Here is a 24,281-nt window from a genome sequence, read left to right as displayed (position 1 = left end):
TAGATGGAGGCCTTCTTGGTTGGTTGCACCAAAGTGGCAGCTTCTCATTTCCTTCCCTGAGTCACAAATGTAACTGCAATACAGGCCTTCACACTATCTAGTTCTCAATAGATCTGCCTCAAATAGTAGCATAGCTGTGTGACATTTTATTGCACCTTCTACAGACGGCCAAAGGCCATCTTCCTTTTCAAAAGGCAGTTCTGCCTGCAGAATGGAATTTCTCCACGCCATTACAGTCCACTGAGCTCTTGTGAGTAAGGGGACCTTCAGGAACAGCATGGGGGTGATAGTCAACCACAAGCAGAAATGAAGAGGATATTGATAGGGAAGAACTGTGGGTGGGAAGAAGGGGTGCTTCACTCCTTCCAGCCTACAGTTGCCAGCTTGGTGGTTAGGGGGAGAGATACATGGGGATTTGCAGGGGGTGGGATGAAGCCTTAAAAAGACAGGGTTTGGGAAGAGTAAGGACTTGAGGTTCAATACCTTAAGAATCTACCTTCCACAGAGGCCATTTTTAAGGTAAATTGATCTGTGTCACTGGGAGATCAATGGTAACAGAGGGAGTTCTTCAGCCACTATGTAAAGGTTGACAATTCTTTTCCAACCTTATCATTTCTCCCATCAAAATATATCTCCAGACCACTTTTTCCCCTCAACTGAGTTTCTTCATAAGAAATTTCGGAGGGGGAAGAGGGGCACCTGGGGCAAACACTAACATTGTGTCCCCCCCCCAAGACTCTGCAGCAGTGGGGAGGACACTGAGCAGTCCTAGTTGTGAACGCTTATGTAAATTTAATTTCAAAGCAATACTGGCCTCTTTTTTTTAACGGCAGAGGTGGGAAACATGGGCCACTTTTCTGTTCCTCTGCCAAAAAAAAGAGTTTGTGTTCCTTTAAAATTAAGCTTACTTTACTTCCTGACCTATTCTTAACCCCAGCCTCCTCCTGGCCATAGCGCTGCTCACTTGCTTGGTAGTAAGTTAAACTTAATTTTAAAGCAACCAGAGGCTGCAGCAGTAGCGAGGTAAGGAGAGGGTGCAGAATTCGGAGGTTTCAGGGAGCGCAGGATTCGGAGGTTGCAGGGAGCGCAATGCCCCAGGGGGCTCAAGCATTAGGCGCAACTTCCCAGTGTCATGTGGGGGCAAGTTCAACAGCCAGCCCCCTTCCCACCCCCCAGGAGTTGTTGCATCTAGGACTTGAGCCCCTTCTGCCCCCTGCTCATGATGCTTATATGGGGCAATTAAAAATGGTTAGGGAGAGAGAGGAATAGGGGCAAGGCTCAGTCACCCCATGCTCGCCTTCATATAGTCACCCCATGCTCGCTCTAGCCCTCCATATAGCTACCTTGTAAAGAAAGTTTGGGTTTGAGAATTCTTTGTTTCTTCCCAACATACCATTTGCCCTAAGGTTTTGAAACTATTCCAGATGACAGTTTTGCACAAAGCTACTGAACCCCCTATTTTTAATCAGTGGACTTTAAGGCACCTTAATACACACAGGCCTGAAACCTGTGGCATGAATCTGCCAAAGAGTTGTGTGCTGATGTGATTTTTTTTTAAAAAAAATCCTGTGCACCCAGTGAAATTGGGATTTTTCTCCCCTTTTGAAAAGATGACTCCCTTGCCAAATCACAAACTGCTTTGGAAACTCCCATCAATTTTTGATGCCATATTGGGGACAGGTGCTCAAGAAGCATAACTCCCAGTGCTCCTTTTTGTGTGCATGACAGTGTGGTTCTTTGGACCCTAGGAGATTTCTCTCAAAAGAGGCATGAGTGGCCTGTAAGGAAACACATCCATATTAGCAATGAGAACTCCCACCCTTTATAACTATAAGAAGATGTCATTAGAACGGGCAAGTTCTCGTTTTATATTTGTCATAAACATCCTAATGAAGTGGGGATTACACATGTTCAGACTGAGGCCCTGGATGGATCAGTAGGAGACTAGAAGGTGACACTTGATCAGATCTTGTCTGAATACCCAAAGCTCAAAAACACAGAGATGCATAAATAAAAAATGATGAGGTGCCAAAATTCGATCTCCTTTTACCAACTCTGGTAATATCTCAGTACTGACCCTCTTAATCACTCAGACGCAAGCCTGAGGTTGTGGGCAGAGAGCCCACATCTCATTGTTGACAGCCACTCCCCAGTGCGCACCTTGGTGACTAGGTACTTAATCTGAAACACTGATGTGGGAATGATAAAGCATTGCAATGAAGGTGGCTGCTCTGTTTAGATTTGAAGGCAGCAATTTAGCCATAGGCTGTATTTGTCACAGAGTTTTACATGGCTTGGGGGACTAGTCCATATACTTTTTCAGGTTCTGATGAAATAGCTGTGGATATTAAGACGTTTGACAAAATATGTCGGTGTTTGGAATTTAAGACTGGGAGGATGACGATGGGGAGAGAATGTGCAGGTTTGGTGGAGTATGGAGGCAGGAAATTGGGTGCAGCTGGGAAGGTTTACAGCAGCGATTCCCAACCAGGGTTCCGTGGTACCCTGGGGTGCAGTGAGCATGTTCCAGGGGTACTGCGGCAATGCTACTGGCCCCCCTCATTTGTGTGGTGTCTCCCACCAGCACCAGCAAGGATGTGGAGATGGCCCAGGGGGTATGGCCTGCCGCAAGGTCAGCAGCCACTTCCCACCCCACCCCCACCCCCTGTGCTTCCCTTCACCCTGGGAGGAGAAGGTAGGGGGTGGCAAGCAGGGGAACTGGGAGGGGAAGGTGGGGGGAGGATGGCAGGGGTACCATGAGATATGAAGAGTGAGGGCAAGGGTACTGTGATGTCGAAAAGGTTGGAAAACACTGGTTTACAGTAATGATGCAATAATTTATACATGAATGCAGGGGATGGGTGAATTCAAGAAATATCATTTTTAGAGTGTAAAGCTTCTAGAGAAGCTCCTTTTTCTGGTAGATTTTTGTGAATTGGCTATGCTCTTTTCGGATCAGCAAGTGACAATCTAAGCTTAGTTTATCTTTTCCTTTATATGCCTATCATCTCGTATGATTAGAGAAAACAGGGATAAACCCTACATTAAGAAGAGAAGAACATTGTAGAGGTATTGTAGATCACCAAACCCCTTTCAACATCATCATTGCTGTGAATTGTCTCATAGATTCTGAGTAATTACTGATTGTTTTTCCCCCTTGAGAATTCACCAGTGGGGAAAAGCAGATATTGACTTCAGTTTTCCCCATCCCTTCCCCACTATTGTGATAATTCCTTATAAAGGAATGTAGGATAGGAGTGATACTGTAGCTATGTGAGTCAGTGATAAAACTTGCGATTTTCAGGATTTTAATTCTAGGAATATTTATATCATTATTTGTGTTAAGTTCCTAGATTTCTTAGACTTAATTATCTTTCACTCAGAGATGCACAATTTATTAGGGAAGGGCCAGGAAAGGGCTGTTCCGTGGGCTGCCTGTCATGGATAGGTGTAGTAATAATTAGAACAAGTGAAACGTTAGCCAACAAATATGTGCTGTCCCAGAATACCCAACAAATATTTGCCGGTTTTCTTTTTTGGGAAACTGACTTGGGGTATTTACAATGAAATAACAACACCAGAAAACAAATATTTTGAACTGGACACTCCAGCTACATAAGGGTATCATGACCCACAGCGTTTCTAAGGAATTTTGACCTATCACAAGTTGTCATATGGATTTAACAAATAATCTGGATGCTTCTGTGCTTTCATCCACTCCCATTGCCAGTTACAGCACAATCTAGCTGTAAAACAAACAAACAAAACAGGTAATAAGGGGGAGGTGGGATGGAAAAATTACTGGAGTAAAGATAAGGGTCATTATAAATGGTAATATATATATATTATAAATGTGGTAATATAAAGGAAACAAACAGCATGAGTGAAGTGGGGATCTATAGTAAGAAAGGGAATCGACCAAATTTGCCCTTCTCATTCTCCACCCTTCTGTTAGTTTATTTGTAGTTATCCCAATGGAACACTACTTTTGGATCCACCACATGCTACTTGAGAGGAATCTTTTATGAAGGAGTTGCAGTTTATAGCTGGCATAACAATATTTATAACCTACTATTGAAACTTTAATGGAATAAACTACTGTGAACATTTTTCGAAGAACAAAGTATTACAATTGTTGAGACTACGTTATGTATTGAGCACCATTATGTTATTGCCGGAAACAATAATACATCGCTCTTCCCTTTCCCTTTCCACCAAGGAGCTTGAAAAATCATCTTCTCAACACTCTTCTCAGCAGCAATGTCATTCCCTCCTATCTGTCCTTTTTATGATTTTGTTTGTTTTGTTTCTGACCACAATCCTCCTATTGCAGTTGGGATTCCCAGTTACCTGGCTTCATCTTCAGTGACATGTTCATTCAGATTTCAACCCGCTTGCCTTCAGAATATGTGTATGGGTTTGGTGAAACAGAGCATGCGCAGTTTCGGCAAGAAATGAACTGGAAAACCTGGGGAATGTTTGCAAGGGATCAGTCTCCTGAAGTAAGTAATGCTTTCTTGATGGATTAAAAAATAATTTTAAACTGAGTAAACTCAGTATAGAAGGGATTTGGCCATAGATGGATAATTGTCTAACACTTGTCATAGAGATAATACCGAAAACATGGCATTTGCAGTGATTGGATCTGATGGGTCTTGTGTCTTTCTCACAAAAGTTCCCTTTTATCAAATCACGTACAAAGGAGATGTTTAATGACATTGAAAGCAATTCAAAATAATAAAAGGCAGTAGTGTCAGTGTAAAATTCATGATTCTTTCAAAGATGAGACAAATATTAATGCACTAAAAAGACAATGCTTGATCAAACGATCTCCATTTATTGATGAGATTTTTAGTATAAACCAATGTGCCTTTGGAAAGAACATGTGAACTGGTAGTTCCATTTATTCAATGCAAAAATTAGTGGCTTGTAATGGAGATTTAAAACCTGAAGAGCAAGAGATTAAAGTATTTCGCCACTGGCCTGGCAAAATGTTTCAGGAAAAATGTCCGAGGCTCCAATCCAGAGGCTTCCTTCAGTCATCAAGGATATTCCCTTTTACACATAAAGTAGGCTGACCAGACGTCCCGCTTTTGGTGGGACAGCCCCGCCTTAAAACAATTTGTCCCGTGTCCCATGGGTTTTTTGAAGTGTCCCGATTTTTGGAAGGCTGCTGCACTGCCTTCTGGGGTGCAAGCAGTGCGGCAGCCTCCCGCGCACGCGGCCACAGGAGCATTGCCTTCTGGGGCACTCCTGTTTCCTGCCCTGTCACAGGGTGGGAAATGGGAGCGCCCCAGAAGGCAGTGCGCTCCTGCGGCTGCGCGCGCGGCCGCCCACCTACCCGCCCGTCCTGGTTTACAAAGGTGACCATCTGGTCACCTTAACATAAAGGACACTCAGAAGTCAAAGCACACAAAGTTTATGGTAGCTAAGTCATTGATACCCAAATCTCAGATAATGAAATGCCTGGTTTAAACCCTACCAAAGCACATGACAAAGGCCTACTGTAGTATTTTTCCACTGGGCATTTTTATAAAGGGAGTAGCATTATAGTCTTAGTGTCTGTAAAATTTTAGGTAAATTTATATATCTCTATCTGTATATTGCATTGTTTGTTGGAAACATACAGTTTTCTTGCAGTTATAGTTCTCATAGTTTTGTTTAGATATACTTTACTCACCTTTTTTCATTGTTTTGTCATTCTGTGCATCTTAGGAAAAAGCCAAGGTATAAATGAGTAAATAAAAATAAATCTTAAATTGATCAGTAACGTACATATTAATCCTGACTTTTAAATGGTGGTAAAAAAAATTACACTTCAGAAAAATACAGGATTTCCCACAAAATTAAAGATTACCAGTGCAATCCTAGTCAGAGTAGCACTAAGAAGAATTCCATGAAAGTACATGGATTTAGAAGGGTACAATTCAAAGGTGTTAATGATAAGATGTTTTGGAGCACATTGATTAATAGAGCCACTATCCATTGGAAGTGACTTGATGGGACTTTCATTCATTCATTCATTCATTCATTCATTCATTCATTCATTCATTCATTCATTCATTCATTCATTCATTCATGGGTTCTGTATACCGCCCTACCCCAAAAGGACTTGACACTCACGCACACATAGAATAATGCCTATACGACATTTTTCCTCATATTTTTCTATAATCTAATGATACACATTCCCTGGACTTTTAGGTTAACAAACCTTATCAGACACTCCAAGTTCTATCCTGACTATACTGAGGATGACTTCGAATATCTTTATGTGTCTTCTGGAGCCAAGTATGAGCAAACTGGTATTTTGTGCAGGTGTTTGGGTTTTGTGCCTCTACATGCAGAGCACTTTTTTGAAATAATCTGTCCAGTGACTTTCAGTCATTTTATACATCTATCTCTTGAAGGTTTACACCTTTAAGTCTTTCAGTGAGCTTGTTCTTTTCTTCTTGTTACAATTGTTTTATTTCTTTATGTTCATTATCATGAGTTCGATCCACATTCTCTGTAATAATCTTGAAATCCCAAAATTTCCAGCTAAAAATTGTAGAACTTAAAAAAACCCTCTAAATTGTAATACAGGTGCCTACACATGTTCAGAGGCACTTAAGGGACAAAAATTAAGTCTGGTGACATTTTAGGTTGCTGAATCAAGTGACACCTAAGAACAAGAGGAGGGAAGGGGGTCCAAAAAGATTTGAGGACAGAAGGGCAGGAAAGAGGAATGCTGATGAGTGGATGGGGTGGAGTGAAGAAAAAGTACTAAGTGAGAGGCTGGGAGAGCAAATGGACAAACTGGGGTGCGTAAAAAAGTATGAGTTGCAGGAGAACGAGTGGACACAGGGGTTGCACTGGTTGTGGTGAGTTTTCTGGGCAGTGTGGCCGTGATTTGGTGTTGTTCCTAACATTTTGCCTGCATCTGTGGCTGACATCTTCAGAGGTGTATCTGTTACACACTGTGTCCAGTGAAAGTCTGTTACACACTGTGTCCAGTGAAAAGAGAATGTTTTAGTGAGGTATAAATTGCCATGTCCCCGGGTGGGGAACCAATCAGTAAGTGTTTGGGTGGAACTTGCTTTGCAAAGGTGTGGTTGGGTTGCATTTCCCCTGTTGGTGAGCAAAAGAAAGGTTAGCAAAGACCAGTGGAGAAGAGAAGGGCAACTGTAGTAAAACAATCATACATTCTTCTTGAATACACATGTACAAAGTAAAGAGAGTGTCCTAAGCTTTCCCCCCCTCTTTTTTCTGTCAGTACGCAAAAAATACTTATGGCGTTCATCCCTTTTACATGGGCCTGGAAAAAGATGGAAATGCACATGGAGTTTTATTGTTGAATAGCAATGGAATGGGTGAGTCTTCTCTTATTCTTCTGAAGGATTTTCATTTCTGAATGACAATAGTCTATGTCATTGTGGAACTATACCCATGAACTACAACTTGATTTTCCCAGCTCAGGTAACTAACAAATTGGGGGAAGAAAGTAACACCTCTTATCTGGTGGGCACTCTTCTATTGGCAAATCTGTGGCCATTCCAGAAACATTTACATTATTGCATTCTTGTTTCAGGGGGTCACTTTTCCTGCTTGTATTTGCTCACAACACTGCTATCTCATGAGCCTTTGTTCAGGAAGCATTACCAGAGAAAGCCAAATGCAAGCTGCAGCAGTTGTACAAGCTGGCAGAGATTCCCATCATTAGGAAATGAGAAATTACTCAGTTACTGAACTCTCCGGGGAAAATTATAATTTTCCAGAGGGAAAGGTTTTTACCATATCCTTCAGAATATAAAACAAGAACAATTGCTGGATAAATAGGATGAGGTAAAGATGTTGGTCATTGTTAATGTGCATGGTAATGCTTTCTTGATTCCCACCTTTTTTGAAATTTGTAGAGGTAAAATTGCAACCAACTCCTGCTCTGACTTATCGCACCATTGGAGGAATTTTGGATTTCTATATGGTTTTGGGCCCAACTCCAGAACAAGTTGCCCAGGAATACACTGCAGTAAGACAGAAATAAAACTGTTATTAAAATTGTTGTCATTTTGCCTCTTGTTCTGTATGAATAATATAACAAAATACCTTTCTACAATGTTTACTATGGCTAGCTCATTGGACATCCAGTCATGCCTCCATATTGGGGACTGGGATTCCAGCTGTGCCGTTATGGATATGAAAGTGATGCAGAAATCTTGGATCTGTATAACAAAATGAAGGAAGCTAAAATCCCCTATGTAAGTTGCATGTAGCTGTGACTCTTGACATTCTTTTTTTAAAAAAAAAATCTGGTCAATAGAATGTATCGTACAAAAGCATCAAATGAATATTTAGTGGTGTAGTACCCAGTCACAAAGTGGTAATGAATAGGGGTGCAGTGTGGTTTCTGGGCTGTATGGCCGTGTTCTAGCAGCATTCTCTCCTGACGTTTCGCTGCTAGAATGCTGCTAAAACTCAGCCATACAGCCCAGAAACGACACAGCACCCCGTGATTCCGGTCGTGAAAGCCTTACCAGGGGTAGGGAACCTGCGGCTCTCCAGATGTTCAGGAACTACAATTCCCATCAGCCTCTGTCAGCATGGCCAATTGGCCATGCTGGTAGGGGCTGATGGGAATTGTAGTTCCTGAACATCTGGAGAGCCGCAGGTTCCCTACCCCTGCCTTAGACAATACACTGGTAATGAATATTTAGTGGTCCCAGTCACAAAGTGGTAGGAAGTAGGTGAGAGTTCACATGAGGAAAGTAAAGTACAACCTGTGGGGTGTCAACCTCCTTGTGGTGACTGGAGCTCTCCTGCTGAAATTCAAATGGTTATGATTGCATAAACATTAAGAACGAGGGGGGCATCTGTTTTATTTTGTTTTCGCTCTGTGTCATTTGCAAGCTTATTTGGCTGTTGGGCAGAAGCTATTGGTGTGTGTCTGGTTTGATAGCTCCTGGCTCTCGGGGAAGACAAGTCAGTGTCCCAGAATATATACAACAATCATTAGTTTAGTTGGTTTTAAAAGCAAATGAGACTAGATCATGGAGAATAGTAGCTGCTAGCCATGATGAATCAGCAGAAGGTCCATGTTCAGAGGCAAAGCCCCTCTATATGCTGATGCTTTCAGTGGGGTAGGCAACAACAGGGAAAGACCTTAGTTTCTGTGTCATGGATGTAGGCCTTCTGGGACCACTGTTGCTGCATTCTAGATCTAATACAGCATAACTGTTGTTGAATTCTTGCATTCTCTTGACACAAGTATAGTTGACCTGGAGAATCTAAAGAGGTGTTTTTTGTGGAGAGTTCTGATCCCTGCTGTAGAAGCATCATTCCAACCATAGTGGGAACAGGGTATTAGATGATCCCTGTTTTATATGATTGTCTAGACATTTCTGAAAATGTGCATTGCATTCCTCATAAGAGTTAACCCTTCTAAGCCCATCGACTTCAGTCGACTGAGAAAGGCATTTGAGATTGTACTTATAAATAAATCAAGGGCTAAACTTTTCTGTAATTAAATAAAAAGTCCCACATGCTACTGTGCAGAATTTTCAAAGTTTATTCAATATCTGTGTTCACGAGTGGCAGGATCCATTGAAGTGTGAAAAGAGTTCCAGAATCCCAGGAGTGCAACCTGTTGCTTTTATTCTCAATAACTGAGTCATCGTGCTACTAGATAAATTGCATTTGAAAGTGATAGGTGTTCCAGAAGAATTGGTACGACCTGAAGAATGAGTGATTCCAAAGAGATTTTAAAAGTCCTTGGGCTAAAAGAAAATCTAAGGGACTTTTTGTATCCCTGGCTTTGACTGTTCAATTTTAATGAAAATTATCAATAACAATTGATAGGTTGACGTTTATACCCCGGTATATACCCCCATATTCATACAAGTAACTCTCTTTTCCATAGGATATACAATATGCAGACATTGATTACATGGAGCGGCGGTTAGACTTCACTCTCAGTCCCAACTTTGCAGGGCTTCCGTCACTGATTGACAGAATGAAAAAAGATGGAATGAGATTTGTCATCATTTTGGTTAGTACATTTTTACTTCTTCTTCTCTTATCTTTGCTTTTAATATCTGTTTGTCTCCTTGTCTCAATGTCCATGTTTGTGTGGGATTGTGTAGATATCTGGCTAACATAACTGACAAATAATTTTTAGAGAGAAGGATAAAAACTGTTCTCCATTTCAGGATCCAGCCATCTCAGGAAATGAGATCAAACCTTATCCAGCATATGAAAGAGGTCTTGCAAACAATGTCTTCATTAGATGGCCTAACAATGGTGATATCGTATGGGGAAAGGTAATACTTTGTGTACAACACCATCACCTTTGTTATTTGTAAGTCATTTAAAATGCCAAAGGATTGGATCCCATTATCCCCTCTTCTGGCAGCATGAGGACACTTATGATGACCTGGGATGGGGATCAATTTTTGGTGTTTTGCCCTTCCCAGTGCAAAGTCCCACAGGGAACCCAGAGATGTTTAATTTTTCTTTTTTTGGAGAGGGGGTGCCCTCAATCCCAGAGAAATCATTTTCTGGATATGGTAGACTACTATAGAAAGGAGAAGAAAAGTTTGGATTTATACTCTGCTTTTCTCAACTGTAAGGAGCCTCAAAGTGGCTAACAAACTGCTTTCCTTCCCTCTCCCACCAATAGACACCTTGTGAGGTCACCTTGTGAGGTAGGTGGGACTGAGAGAGTTTTGAGAGAACTATGACTAGTGCAAGGTTTCAGGTGTAGGTGTTTACCAGATCAGAGTCCGTCACTCATATGGAGGAGTGGGGAATCAAACCCTAGTTCTCCAGTTACGAGTCCACCTGCTCTTAACCACTACACTATGTTTGCTCAATGGCTCTCATGCTTAAAGGAAATTAGTAAGTTCCAGTCCATGTGTGAAGTTGTCCTCATAGATTGTTGGATCCAACCATATATATACATCTACAAAATGTAGTGCTTCGTGTGTGCTAGACATTTCATTATCTGATTAAGCAAACTGTTATTTTCAACTTTTCCCTTTTAGGTGTGGCCATATTACCCTAATGTTACCACTGTGAATACATCACTAACCTTTGAACAGCAAGTGGAAGTAAGTGCGTCACTCTCTCAGTAAAAAAAGCCCTATACTAACTCTGAGAATGTGAAAACAGATCCATTGGAGAAAAATGAACAATATGCATACAATAGGGTTGCCAACTTTGGTTTGGGTAATATCTGGAGATTTGGTGGGTGGGTTATGTGGAGGGCAGGCCTTGGGGAGAGGAGGGATCTCAATGGGATCTCATGCTTTATAGTCCACATTCCAAAGTGGCCATTTCCTCCAGATGATCTTCATCTCCTGGAGATCAGTTGTAATAGCAGGAGAATTGCAGCTACCATCTGAAGTTTGTTAAGCCTAACATACAATCACATGTACATGAGAGATGTTGGAGTCTTGGATAGGCATACTATTTTATTCTTCTATGCTCTCAGGCAGAGAGAAATAGTAAGATAATTGGTGAAGAGAAATGCAGAAAGTCATTAAACCATACAGATCATGGGCCTTTCCCCACTTACTTTAAGCCCCGTGCTACTCTCCTCAAGTAGCGCGGGGTCCCCCGGCACTCCCCACGACAAGGGCGGCGACAACGCAGCCGCCCCGGTGCTGCCGCTGTCGCGCCCCCTCAGCGCGCGTCATTCCTGGCGCTCTTGTAAACGGCGCCTTTTGATGACCCCGTGCAGAGCCTGGGCGCATGCCAGAAATGATGCGCACTGAGAGCAGCGCGCGGCATAGCGGGGGTCGTGGTGAGTGGGGAAACGCCCCATGTCAGTAGTCATGTAACTGATGGTGTCAGCCTGATCCTTCAGGGTGACTGCTGTAGGCCTTATTCGGGAGTCTTATTTGGGACACAGTATTACAGAGGAGATGGTCAATACTCAGTTTCCTCTTGAAGGAGGCATAGCCTATTTTTCAGGAGGAGATGATTCTGTTTTCAACGCTTGTTGGAAGCCATGGCAAACCTGCAATTCTCCGTTTCTGCAGGCTAGTCAACACAGAAGTGGGAATCAAAGTCAAAACTTTGAGATATAGCATCTGATCATCCAGAATGCTTAGCTGCAGGCGCACACCATTGGGGTCACGTAGGGGGCGGAAAGCGCCCCCACAACCCTCCCCCTTGCCCCCCCTTGCCCCAGCAGCCAGGCCCCAGCAGCTGGAGCAGGCTGTTTTTTCAGCCGGCTGCCAGTTAAATAAAGTAAGTGGGGGGGGGCAGGGCTCCATGGTGGGTAGAGCTCTGTGGGGGATGTTCCCACACCCCTCCCCTTTCCTCCTCCCTCTTTTCCCCTCCCCCTGCCCCACCCAACCTCACCAGCCAAGCCCTAGCAGCCAGAGCAGGCTATTTTTTCAGCCGGCTACAATAAAGTAAATGGGTGGGAGGTGGGGCTCTGTGGGGAAGGCGCCCCCATGCCCCTCCCCTTTCCCCCCTCGCCCCACCCCACCTGCCAGGCCCTGGCAGTCGAGCAGGCTGTTTTTTTCAGCTGGCTGATGGGTGAAATGAAGGAAGTCAGCGGGAAGTGAGGCTCTTCTGTGGGGCGGGGCTTTGCGGGGGGCTTTTCAAGGGCCACAGGGGTGGGGCCCGGGTGCCATTTTGTCCAGGGCACCATTTCCCTCCCCCAACACCCCTGTTTAGCTAACGGACATTTCCCAGAAATCAAACTCCTCCCCTTCAGCCACCATAGTCCTCCACATTTAGGTGTGTGATGAGCTCCTGTCTACATGGCCAGCCTGATGCCTCCAGCGATTGCTGGCATTCTGACAGTTGGCACTTCCAAGTGTCTTCTTTTCCTCAGCCTGTCTCAAGTTTTCAGGAGCCAGCTCTGCTAGAGTCACTTGAGTAGCTGGCTTGCTTCTCTGCCTGCTGTGTAGGATGGCTCATGGCCCAGGAGTGAGGTTGCCAGGTCCTGGATTGGGAAATACCTGGAGATTTTGGAAGTACAGGCTAAGAGGTTTTGTGAGGTTTGGGGAAGGGAAGGACTCAGTGGAGTATAATGCCACCTTCCTGAGTAACCATTTTCTACAGGGGAATTGATCTCTGTTGCCTGGAGATCAGTTGTAACTGCAGGAAATTTCCAGCCAGCTCCTGGAAGCTGGCAACCTTACTCAGGAGCGAAGATCTTACCACACATGAGGACCACTGTCCTGCCTTTTCCAATGGGGTGAGGTTGGTCACTATGGATTCCTCTGGGTGTGGGATAGGGCAGAGCAATGAACTTGAACATCCTGAATCTTTGATTAATCAGCAATCCCCTGTCCCAATGAATGCTGAACAACAGAACTTTTGCAGTGTTAAACTAATCGTCTGTGCCCCACTTTCTCATTTAGATACAAGATGAGTAGGATTCAATTTGAAAAAAAAATAAAACTTAACCTTGGACAAGCCCAAGCAGTTCTTTAGTTGTTGTCCAACAGACATGAATATTACTGAGTAAATTTCCTAGACAGGTAAATTGTTTTAGTTGGGAAAGAGATGGATGCTGTCAGGGATTTGGGTACTTGACAGAGGTGAGATGTTTGTCCTCCACATTCTTTTAATGATATCATCATAAAGGTGGCAAGGTTTGGATGTTTGAGTCTAAAAAAAACCATGGATACTGTTGGTGGTGGGGATCCCCCTTTAGATAAATAGTGTGTTTGTCTTAATGTACAGATTGAACCATGATAAGTGTGTGTTCAGGATCTCTTAGTACAGATTAATTGTTTTTAAGGTACTGGAGTATTCAGTCTTGCTCCACAGATTTAAAACACGTAAGTGCAGCAAGCAGATATTTTTTTCTAAAGAAAGCTGATCATTCCAGGCTGAAAAACAAAACTCATTCCCACCATAGAGCTTTATTTGATCCCTTTGATTTTTATGGTTTGAACTGTGTTTTACTGTACTTCCTGAATTTGGATTTGTTGTAAATCCAGTAATTTCAATGGATTCATGCGTATTTTCATATTATCTGTTCCTACAGTTATATGCCGCTAAAGCTGCTTTCCCAGATTTCTTCCGCAATGAGACAATTCAGTGGTGGAAAACAGAAATCCAGGAAGTCTATAACAACCCTCAGCAGCCAAATATAAGCATTAAATTTGATGGCTTATGGATTGTAAGTCTCCTCCTATTTTAATCATATCTAAGCTATTTTATTAACCATTGATATAAGAAACAGCAACTATAAATACCTTATTTTAGCTTTATAAACAGTTATACCCTTCTTACTTAATAGGGGTTGAATTATATGAACGTTCACTGAATTCATGTTGACACACTGTTTATTAAAATATCTACACTCCACCTTGTGGCTCAAGGCAGCTTACATATGCAAATCAAACCAATAAAAGTATCATATTAAGCAATTAATAGAATCCTCAAAATAAAAAAAGCAACAACAAAAATCAGCAGAAGTCAACAGTTATGAATGGAGAAATCAAACCCAATCAGCATAAAAACTGAGAAAAATCCAAATAGGCCAAATAACAAGAAATAGCACTAGCAAGGTAAAACACTTCAAGTTAGTGGAGCAACACTATAACGATATCATGTTGCACATATTTTAAGTTACAGATTTACAGATGAGAGAAGTATAGACTGACATTGATCTAAATACTTAAATGCACCCAAACAGATATTTTCCTTGGTCTACAGAAGAATCTGATGTTTAGAAATAGGGAGGGTAAGAAGGAGGATGTAGAGGAAGACTTGGAATGCCTTACTGGCTACAAACAAACCATTGCTATAGAAAGAAAAACACGCATGTGAGGCTCGGTGCATGGACATGAGTCGTGGTTCCTCCTAGTACACTTTCTTTCTTTCTTTCTTTCTTTCTTTCTTTCTTTCTTTCTTTCTTTCTTTCTTTCTTTCTTTCTTTCTTTCTTTCTTTCTTTCTTTCTTTCTTTCTTTCTTTCTTTCTTTCTTAACCCAGAAAAGTGATAGAGAATATCTTGTCTGAATGAAGTTTGCAAACAAAAATGACCAACAAAAGAGTCTATTGTATTAATGTAGCAGGTCTGCATAAATATAATGTATTAATGCAATAGCTCTGTGTAAGTATACTAAATGTTCAATTGTTTTATGTGTTTTACTTTTCTTTGTAATTTAAGGACATGAATGAACCAGCCAACTTTGTCAATGGAGCAATTAATGGTTGTGGTGTATCTGACCTAAATGATCCCCCCTATATGCCAAGTGAGTGTTTATTACGCATTATTTTTAAACACTTGAAATATGATATAGTGTACATTTTGTGAGTTGAAAGAGGATTTCCAAGTGCATACATTCTTTGTAACCCCTTTGAGGTGTGCAGTCATTTTCCCAGTCAGTGATGCCCCTGGAAACAGAATGATTCAGTTACCTGCTGGCATTGCCTTTTAATAAGAAGAACCCTGCTGGATCTGATCATATGTCCATTTATTCCTGTCTCACACAGCGGCCAATCAGCTGCCCACCAAGACACAGATCAGCTGCCCACCAAGGCACAGATCAAGGATTTCCCTTGATATTGACACCTATCACTGGTGTTCAGAGGTTTACTTTTTTAAAATATGGAGGTTCCTTTCAGTCACCATGACTAGGATCAACTAATCAATTTGTCCTCCATGATGGTATCTTAATATTTTTTTCAGTTTTCATCAGATACATTGCAGCTCCCTGTTGAAACAGAGGATCATACTGTCTAGAAATTACTATTTTACTGAATTTAAGAAAATGCTAAAGCATCTTTTCCATCCAGGATTCATTTCCAGATCTCTCGTCTACACTACAGAAGGCAGTGCCACTTACATGGCAATTGGGCTGTCTCTCCTGAAAGAAGAAACCAGAGCCCATCTACTATGTACTCACAGTTCTGATTTTCAATCAAAAAAAACTGAATGCCAGCCTTATGATGAATCTGCAATGACAACAAAACTGCCTCTAGTGTTGCTGTCTTAGAATCTCACAAGCACTGGAAGCGGGGAGAGCTTCTCACCACTAAAAAGATGCCTTTTGAGCATCAATATTACATGCAAATTTCTCTGTATGTCTGTTTCATCTTGAAGCATATCCCCTTCCAACGCAACTGCAAGGGACTATGTGTATGTGTGAGTGCAGAGAGAGAGAGAGAGAGAGCACATCACTTGACAAGTTTTTCAGGTTAGGCCTCTTGCCTTGTACATTTTGTTAGGCTCCAATTTTGTCTTTAATTAGGTTTGACAGACAAAGACAGAGGGTTGAATTTTAAAACCTTGTGCATGGGAAGTGAACAGATTCTACCTGATGGAAAACGAGTTCGACACTATGATGTCCACAATCTCTATGGCTGGTCAGAAACAAAGCCGACATATGAGTAAGTCGTAATTGTTATTTGTTATGGCTTCAGTTTCCTTGATGCTTTATTTATCTTTTTAATAATACAGACATTTTTTAAAAAGTTTCTAACAAAAACAGACATTTACACTCATCAGTTCATATTTTGTTCTGCTGTTTTGTCTTCAGTTACACTTAGATGCTCAGGACATTTAAACTACTTTGTTACTATACTGATTTGGTAACAAACAAAATATAGTCATTGCTAAACTCATCAACAATTATCAGGTGGATTTGGATTACCGTATATACTCGTGTATAAGTCAACCCGTGTATAAGTCGAGGCACCTAATTTTACCACCAAAAACTGGGAAAGCTTATTGACTCGTGTATAAGTCTTGGGTGGTAACTCCAAAGCAGGTGGAGGCAGGGAAGAGCTGGGGAGCCCACCCCGCACCTGATTGCTCCTCCCACCTCCCGGACCCCCACAGCAGCCCCAGCCCTTGGCTGCTCTGGCATTTCCTTGCTTGCAAGCAAGGAAACTTCAAAGCAGGTGGGGGCAGGGAAGAGCCAGGGTGCCTGCTCCCCACCGGATCGCTCCCCCCTGCTGCCTCCCAGATCCCCACAGCAGCCCCAACCCTTAGCTGCTCTGGCGTTTCCTTGCTTACAAGGAGCATTCACCTGCTTTTGGGGTTTCCTTGCTTGCAATCAAGGAAATCCCAAAAGCAGGCAACTTCTCTGACTAGTGTTTCCTTGCTTGCAAGCAAGGAAACGCCAGGGCAGATGGGGGCAGGGAAGAGCCGGGAAACCCAATCAGGTTTTAAACAAGGCTTAAGTAATCTTTGGAGCATTGCCCATTTAAGAAAATCATAGAGACACCCTGCCCGAGTGGCAGCTTCCCTGAAGCCAAGCCTCTGAGCCAGCCAGGGAAAGGAAAAGATGAGTGGGTGAGTCAGGAGGACGACAGGCAGCGGTGGCGGGTGGCTCGCGTATAAGTCGAGGAAGGCTTTTTCGGCACAAAAAATGTGCTGAAAAAGTTGACTTATATGCGAGTATATATGGTACTTACTTGTTGGTGTTAAAATACACCTGGCCGAATGCTTTATTTTTCAACAGCCCAAATGTAACAGACTGAGGAATCTATTTATCCCATTTTGGAGAAGAACTTCACACAGGACTCTTCCCCAAAATCGGTTCAGCCCATTGTAGTTCCCTCAACTCGGGTTTTACAAAAATCGCCACACTAGCGATCTTTTTGGAGAAACCAAAGGAGCCACTGCAACTCAGATTGTTTGCAATTTCTTCCTGGAGGAGTGAAATCTCCAGTGTGAAGGCAAATAGGAAACCCAGTTTATTAATAACGTGTTACACATCTTATCAGTTACACATCTTATCAGAAACCACCTTCGACACAGCATCTTGAGTCCACAAGTGGGATTCCTCTGAGAAGATCCTTCCAAAAGCATTTTTACATCAGTGCATTCACAAAAAGTAAATTTCAATAAATAAATTAAAAAATGTCGGTTGTAATAGCAAGATCTTGTCCATTCACAGATGACACAGAACAGTTTTCAGCATTTGGGTAGGCTATTAAGTTGCTACTCTTAGAAATCAAAGGGGAAAATAGCCATTTGCTTGTAGCGTGGTTTGTGATGGACTACTTTAATTAAAAAGCTTGCATAGTTTGGCAAGGATTCCATGTAGGATGTGCAGAATCATTCTTTTAAGTTAAATGTCTTGTGTACTCATTCTTAAATTAATAATCTTAGTAATTCACTTCAAAAATGTAAATACTGAAGAGGGTAATAGGGTGAATGGACAAGGAAATGGGCAAGCCTTATCCTTCAATAATTTTATTTTTCAGTTGCAAGGCAACTTTATTATGTGGACTCCTCACAGAATTATATCCCATTTCAGATAATGTCTTATATGATGTTAAGATAGCTAGGTTGATTCCTTTGCTACTTAGTGAAAAAGAAAAGAACAGCATTTTTTTGTGTGGGCTGACATGGGGCCTTTCCCCACTTACCATAAGGCCCGCGCTACTTGAGGAGAGTAGTGCGGGGTCCCCCGGCACTCCCCAAGAGAGGGGCGGTGACAGCGCAGCTGCCCCGACGCTGCCGCTGTCGCGCCCCCTCAGTGCGCGGCATCCCTGGTGCTCTTGCAAAGGGCACCTTTTGATGACCCCCGGGCGCATGCCAGGGATGCCGTGCACTGAGAGCAGCACGCGGCATAGGGGGGATCATGCTGAGTGTAGAAACGCCCATGAACTTAAAGTCCTCGGTCATTTAGATATTATCATAAAGAGAACAAGAGAGAGGAAAAGGCTAAACCATAACATTTGTTTTCATCAAGCTGAATTAGGGTTGACAAATGCAGACAGGGAAAGTCTGGAGATTTTGAAGGTAGAACCCAGAAGGGACTTTAGTAGAGTATAATGACATAGTGTTCACCCTCTAATGCAGCCATTTTCTCCTGGAGAACTGATCTCAGTTGTTCGAGGACAATTGTAATTGAAGAAGATCTCTAGGGCACACCTGCTTCACTCAGAGGCCTTCATTTCATGGCTGGTGAGGTGGAGACTGGCATTCCAGTTCCAGAGCACTCTATCTGAACCCAGATCCCTTAAAAAACCATTGCATATTTTTGTTGAAACCTTTTTGTGCTTAATGTATTTTAATGGAACCTTTGCATGTCAATCGGCATTCCTGGCTCCCCTTATCTCAAATGGGCCTTCAAGCCTCTCCCATTGTTTCTAGTGGGCAATCCTGTCATTCCTTTTAGTGCATCTCCTTTAAAGTTCCTTTAAACTCCTTTAACTCCCCTCCCCAACTCCAGGATAGCCTATAGGAAATCTTCCTGAGACTTTGAGAGGGCTGTTTTTTTTTTAAATAGGGGTACCACATTTTACGTATAGCTACTGGTGACTCTCCTTAACAAAAACCTCAAGTTTGGAAAAGGTTGAATATAACTGGACATACTCTAGACCTGGTCTTTGTGATGGCGTGGGTTGCGAGGGGGTGATATGTCAGTTGAAGGACTTAATACTTGTCCCTTGTCATGGACAGATCACTGTCCGGTGAAACTTGAGCTTCAGTCATGCAGATTTGCACAGGATAGGATTCTACTGTTCAACAGTGCCTTGTGGAAGTGTCCAGAGCCCATCTGGTCCTGTTTTGTTGGATTAATTTCAGTTTTTCAGGTCCGAGGATGTGTACAAGTTGCTTGGACTCTATGGAACTGGGCAATTATCATCTAATGACCAACATTTCATTTCTGGGCAATGTCTTGGAATTAGTGCTGGGAGCTCAACTTTGGCTAGGGTAGTCTGGGAAAGGAACAGCACCATCTGCTTTCATGGTGCAGATGATAAAAATCCATGTGAGCCACATGTGACAGCTGGGCCTCCATTGATAAGGGGCCATCTAGGTACACACTTAGGCTCTTTACATTTTGTGCCCTAACCCTAATCCTAACCTTTCCACCACAGCCCTCAGACAACTGACCAGAATATCTGGGGTGGAGTCCAGATGGGTGTCCATTAATAGATACACTTGGGTGTAATCTGCATATTGATGACTACCTAACCCAACCTTCCGATTAATCCAGCAAGAGGGTTTAATACTTTTAAATAACATTCAGGAGAGGATTGTTCCCTGGGGGACTCCTCACGCCATCACCCGGCAGGCGGAGGTCTTCTCATTGATTGCAACCCTCTGTACCTGGCCTTGGAGAAAGGAATGTAGCCCATTGCAAGGCTACATTGCTACAAATCGCTACTTTGGAGAGTGGTTGGCCAGGATGTTGTGATCAAGAAGCAATAGAGATGAGATGGTTCTATGTATGGGGATGTTTTAATGTTGTATAAGTATGGTTTAATGTTGTATCTTGTACTTAGGTTGGGTATATAATAAATATCTTGTATATAGGTTGAATGAACGAACGAACGAACGAACGAATGAACGAACGAACGAATGAATATCGGGAATGTGTGTATAGGCCAATAAAATTTGGTCTCCTGACCCATTTTTTGCCAGACATGGGGGTTCTTGTAAGGAGACTTACCAGCAGCTGTGCTGCAAATTTGGTGCCTCTACCTTAAAAATAAAACTTGGTGTAGGGAGAGGCTCAGGAAGAATTTCCATAAACTTCAATTGAGGCATTTAAATTTAAATCCCCCCTTAAAATATATGGGGAATGTTTCAAGGCCTCTGAGTGGCTATTCTTTAAGGTAGAGGCACAAGAGTTTCTGCATAGCTGATGGTTATTCTCCTTACAAGGACCCCCAGGTTTAATTCCTAAAGCCACAGATTTGCCAAGTCCTGGGCTAAATAAATACAAAACAGTCTGTTAACCTCAAAATGTTTGTTCAACATTCTGTGCCAGGAAAAAAAATACTCTGGGTGTAATGATGCTCAAAATACATTTGAGCATTACTAGCAGGGCAAATTGATATTCTCATCCAGCTAATTTCATATTTTAAACCTGTGTCTAAACCTTTATGTTACAGCAGAGAAGCTTTGTCTTCAGAAGTTGTTTATATCCCTACATATTTCAAAGTGTTTTTTCCCATCTCTGTTTATATCAACTTTTTTTCAATTTTAGTGCTTTACACAGTGTCACTGGAGAACGTGGAATTGTCATCTCCCGTTCAACATATCCATCCAGTGGCAAATGGGCAGGGCATTGGCTAGGAGATAACTACTCAAGGTGGTCCAATCTTGCCACTTCTATAATTGGTAAGGCAAAGCTGAACTTATGCACGAGTTTTTATGTAAAAAAAAGAAATTTTGTGTAAAGAAACTGACTTGTGGTGTTGTCAAAGGCTTTCACAGCTAGAATTAACTGGCTGTTGTGGGTTTTCTGAGCTGTGCGGCCATAATCCAGTTCTTTTGCTCCTAACAATTAGTCCGTATCTATGGTTGACTTCTTGTTGCTTGTGTTTCTTTAAGAAACAAGCTTTCTTTAATTTTGAGTTTCTGAACTCATTACTCAAGCAATTAGTTAACTCATTTTGCAGTTGTCCAACATAAATAGTAGCTGTTACCTAGCTACATAATAAACAATACAAACAATTAGATATTAGATAAGAGTCTTGCATACTAATCGAACATACTTAAGAACTGAGCCAGGTTTAGTAAATTATGATCTTACTTTCATTGTTATCATATTAAAAAATGTTTGGCATCCAAGCTCTATCAACTTTCCTAATTTACATTTTATTTCAGTAAATTGGGAAGAATTTAAAAAAAAAACTTGCTCCAGTATCAATACAGAACACTCACACTGATCACAAATATTCCTGATGCTTTCTGATAGTGGAAGTTCAGGGTCATTTCCCATGGTGTATCAGTTATATCTGCCCTCCTGAAAGTGTGAGTTCTCTTCCAGTAATTTACTAAAAATGTTAATCTAAGCACTGATTTACTCAAGCACTGATTTACTCAAGCAAAGGAGCACCAGTGGCGTAGGAGGTTAAGAGCTCGTGTATCTAATCTGGGGGAACCGGACTTGATTCTCCGCTCTGCCACCTGAGTTGTGGAGGCTTATCTGGGGAATTCAGATTAGCCTGTACACTCCCACACACGCCAGCTGGGTGACCTTGGGATAGTCACAGCTTCTTGGAGCTCTCTCAGCCCCACCCACCTCACAGGGTGTTTGTTGTGAGGGGGGAAGGGCAAGGAGATTGTAAGCCCCTTTGAGTCTCCTGCAGGAGAGAAAGGGGGGATATAAATCCAAAACTCTTCTTCTCTTCTTCTCTCTTAACAGAAAGAAAAACATATTTCCATTAATTTCTTCTGTGAATATTACTTTGTTGCACTTGACAGTCTTTGTATTTGACTTCTTTGCATTGATCAGAGTATATCATATCATTTTTCACATTCATTTATTCAAGGAAGTCTATACTGTACATGAGTTTTTAGACAATATCATAGAACAATAATTGAAATATATGTTTAAATATTACATTTTCTCTTTAGTAGTTCCATATATACTTTTCAGGGTATACTAAAAATGTTTGCTTGCATATCTGGAATGCCTGATTTCAGAATATCTTGCTTTGCGATTTAAAACCTTCCAAAGGATTTTGTCTAAGATCCTTTTAGAAGCAGATACTTGACATTTAATCTATGGCTTTCTGCAGGTGAAGAATTTTGTCTTTTGGCTATGGTCCTCCCCAAATATTCTTGGGAATGAAACAGTTTAATGGGAATAAAAGCTGTTCTGTGCTATTCCAATATTGCAGAGATTTTCTTTAAAACTCTCATGGAACATCTTGGAGCTACATTGAATACCATAATCCTGGAGAAGACTGGGTTATAAATATTTCAAATAAATTGAACAGTAGCATGAAGCAGCTTTATAGATTATTAGTCCATCCAAATCAACATTGTTTATTCTGACTGACATATCCCTCCAGAGTATTAGGCAGGGAAATGGTTCTTTAGAGCATTGGCTTCCTGAGAAGTAATTAGAAGACGGACTGGGGAATTTTCCATCTACAACCTATGTGCCTGTCCCTGCCTGTTCCCTTCCTTATCTGAAGGGGATGGAGGAAGGCAAAAACAAATACTCTAAAAGGTGCCATGAAAGTTTTGCACATTGTCTTACAGGTCTACTGGAGTTCAGCCTCTTCGGAATGTCCTATGTAAGTCTCAATTTTCACTCCAACCTTTAAACAATTACTTGATATTTAAAAAAACATGACAATTAAACATTGTTATTTGTAATGTGTTCAGGTTGGAGCAGATATTTGTGGCTTCAATGAACATACAAACTATGAAATGTGTAGTCGTTGGACGCAACTGGGAGCCTTTTATCCTTATGCCAGGAATCACAATGGTCTAGGAAGTATGGTAAGTTGGTCACAGATTTTCTAATTGCTTCGTTTAACTTTTTTTAAAAAAGTACTACATTCCTATGGTCTGATTATTGCTTTCCTTGATTGTTGGAACCTTCTGTTAGTCCTGCCATTGATACATTTCAGCCTTCTTACCTCCTTAAATGGGTACATTGTATTTCTGTTCTTTTTGTATCCCCTCCAAACTCCTTGGCTCAGATATTTAGGCCCTTTCTGCACGGGCCAATAACAGCGCCCTAGGGACGGCAAAAACACCGTCCCTAGGGAGCTGTTCGCATGGGGGGCACAGCTGCATCGCAGCAGCGCCACCCTCACTCCCCCCCCAGCGACACAAAGCTGCTGTTTCCCAACCTCGCTCCCCAAGTGAGGTTTTCTGGAAACAGCGGCTTCCAGAAGGCGCCATCCCCCCCCTTCCCGAATGACGTACCTTCCCTGAGACCTTCTGGAGCATTGCCCAGGCCTGGGGACATGCCCCCCTTCCCTGCGACTCCAGAGTGGTCACGCAGGGAAGGGGGAGTGTCCCCTGGCCTGGGCGATGTGCCGGAAGGTCACAGGGAAGGTAAGTGGTTTCCCTGCCCCTACCAGGACCGTTCGTGCGAACGGTCCTGGGGGGTTGCGTCGGCGTTGTGTACGCCGACGCACCCCCCAGCGTGGCCATGCGGAAATGGCCTTAGTTTCCTCCCAGTTGTGCAGCATTGTTCTCCTTACAGAAGTAGTTCTGTGTTGTGGGACACATTTCTCTGGCTCTGTGCACATTCTGTCCTTGCAAGACACTGGACTTGCATGAGTAGAATGTATCAGAGGTATGTGCTTCGCAACAGCGGACAACTTTAACAATAGAGGTCACCCTCTATGGAAAAAAGTCCAAATGAGTATTTTAAAAGTTCTTATTGGACTTACACCGCTGAAAAGGTGGCATAAGTCCATTAAGCCCAACTGGGGCTTCCCAGTGGCAGGGAGGCTTTTTTGCATTTTAAGTTTCCCCAAACCATTGGGAAGTATCTTTGGAAGTGGCGGGCTGGCACAGCTTCAGTGTTGCAACTTGGCAGCCGGCCTGTTGGATGGGGCTGCTTGTCTGTTATTTTATTAAGAAGTAATAACATTGCTGTCCTCATCCATA

General features: G+C 42.3%; 1 protein-coding gene across 1 annotated transcript in view; it reads left to right on the top strand.

Annotated features, from left to right (window-relative positions):
* SI (sucrase-isomaltase) overlaps nucleotides 1-24,281 on the top strand; it is a 143,387-nt gene that overhangs the window by 62,005 nt on the left and 57,101 nt on the right. Inside the window, exons 28-40 of the mRNA XM_048507076.1 lie at nucleotides 4,334-4,502; nucleotides 7,256-7,352; nucleotides 7,896-8,008; nucleotides 8,112-8,237; nucleotides 9,896-10,024; nucleotides 10,185-10,295; nucleotides 11,019-11,084; nucleotides 13,988-14,122; nucleotides 15,117-15,201; nucleotides 16,201-16,339; nucleotides 20,905-21,038; nucleotides 22,914-22,948; nucleotides 23,040-23,156. Coding sequence (XP_048363033.1) covers nucleotides 4,334-4,502; nucleotides 7,256-7,352; nucleotides 7,896-8,008; nucleotides 8,112-8,237; nucleotides 9,896-10,024; nucleotides 10,185-10,295; nucleotides 11,019-11,084; nucleotides 13,988-14,122; nucleotides 15,117-15,201; nucleotides 16,201-16,339; nucleotides 20,905-21,038; nucleotides 22,914-22,948; nucleotides 23,040-23,156 — 1,456 coding nt within the window. The remainder of the gene's footprint in view (nucleotides 1-4,333; nucleotides 4,503-7,255; nucleotides 7,353-7,895; nucleotides 8,009-8,111; nucleotides 8,238-9,895; nucleotides 10,025-10,184; nucleotides 10,296-11,018; nucleotides 11,085-13,987; nucleotides 14,123-15,116; nucleotides 15,202-16,200; nucleotides 16,340-20,904; nucleotides 21,039-22,913; nucleotides 22,949-23,039; nucleotides 23,157-24,281) is intronic.

This window comes from Sphaerodactylus townsendi, linkage group LG08, assembly GCF_021028975.2.
Source record: "Sphaerodactylus townsendi isolate TG3544 linkage group LG08, MPM_Stown_v2.3, whole genome shotgun sequence".
NCBI lineage: Eukaryota > Metazoa > Chordata > Lepidosauria > Squamata > Sphaerodactylidae > Sphaerodactylus > Sphaerodactylus townsendi.
Note: the sequence above shows the minus strand (reverse complement) of the source record. Positions and strands in the feature narration are given on the sequence as shown.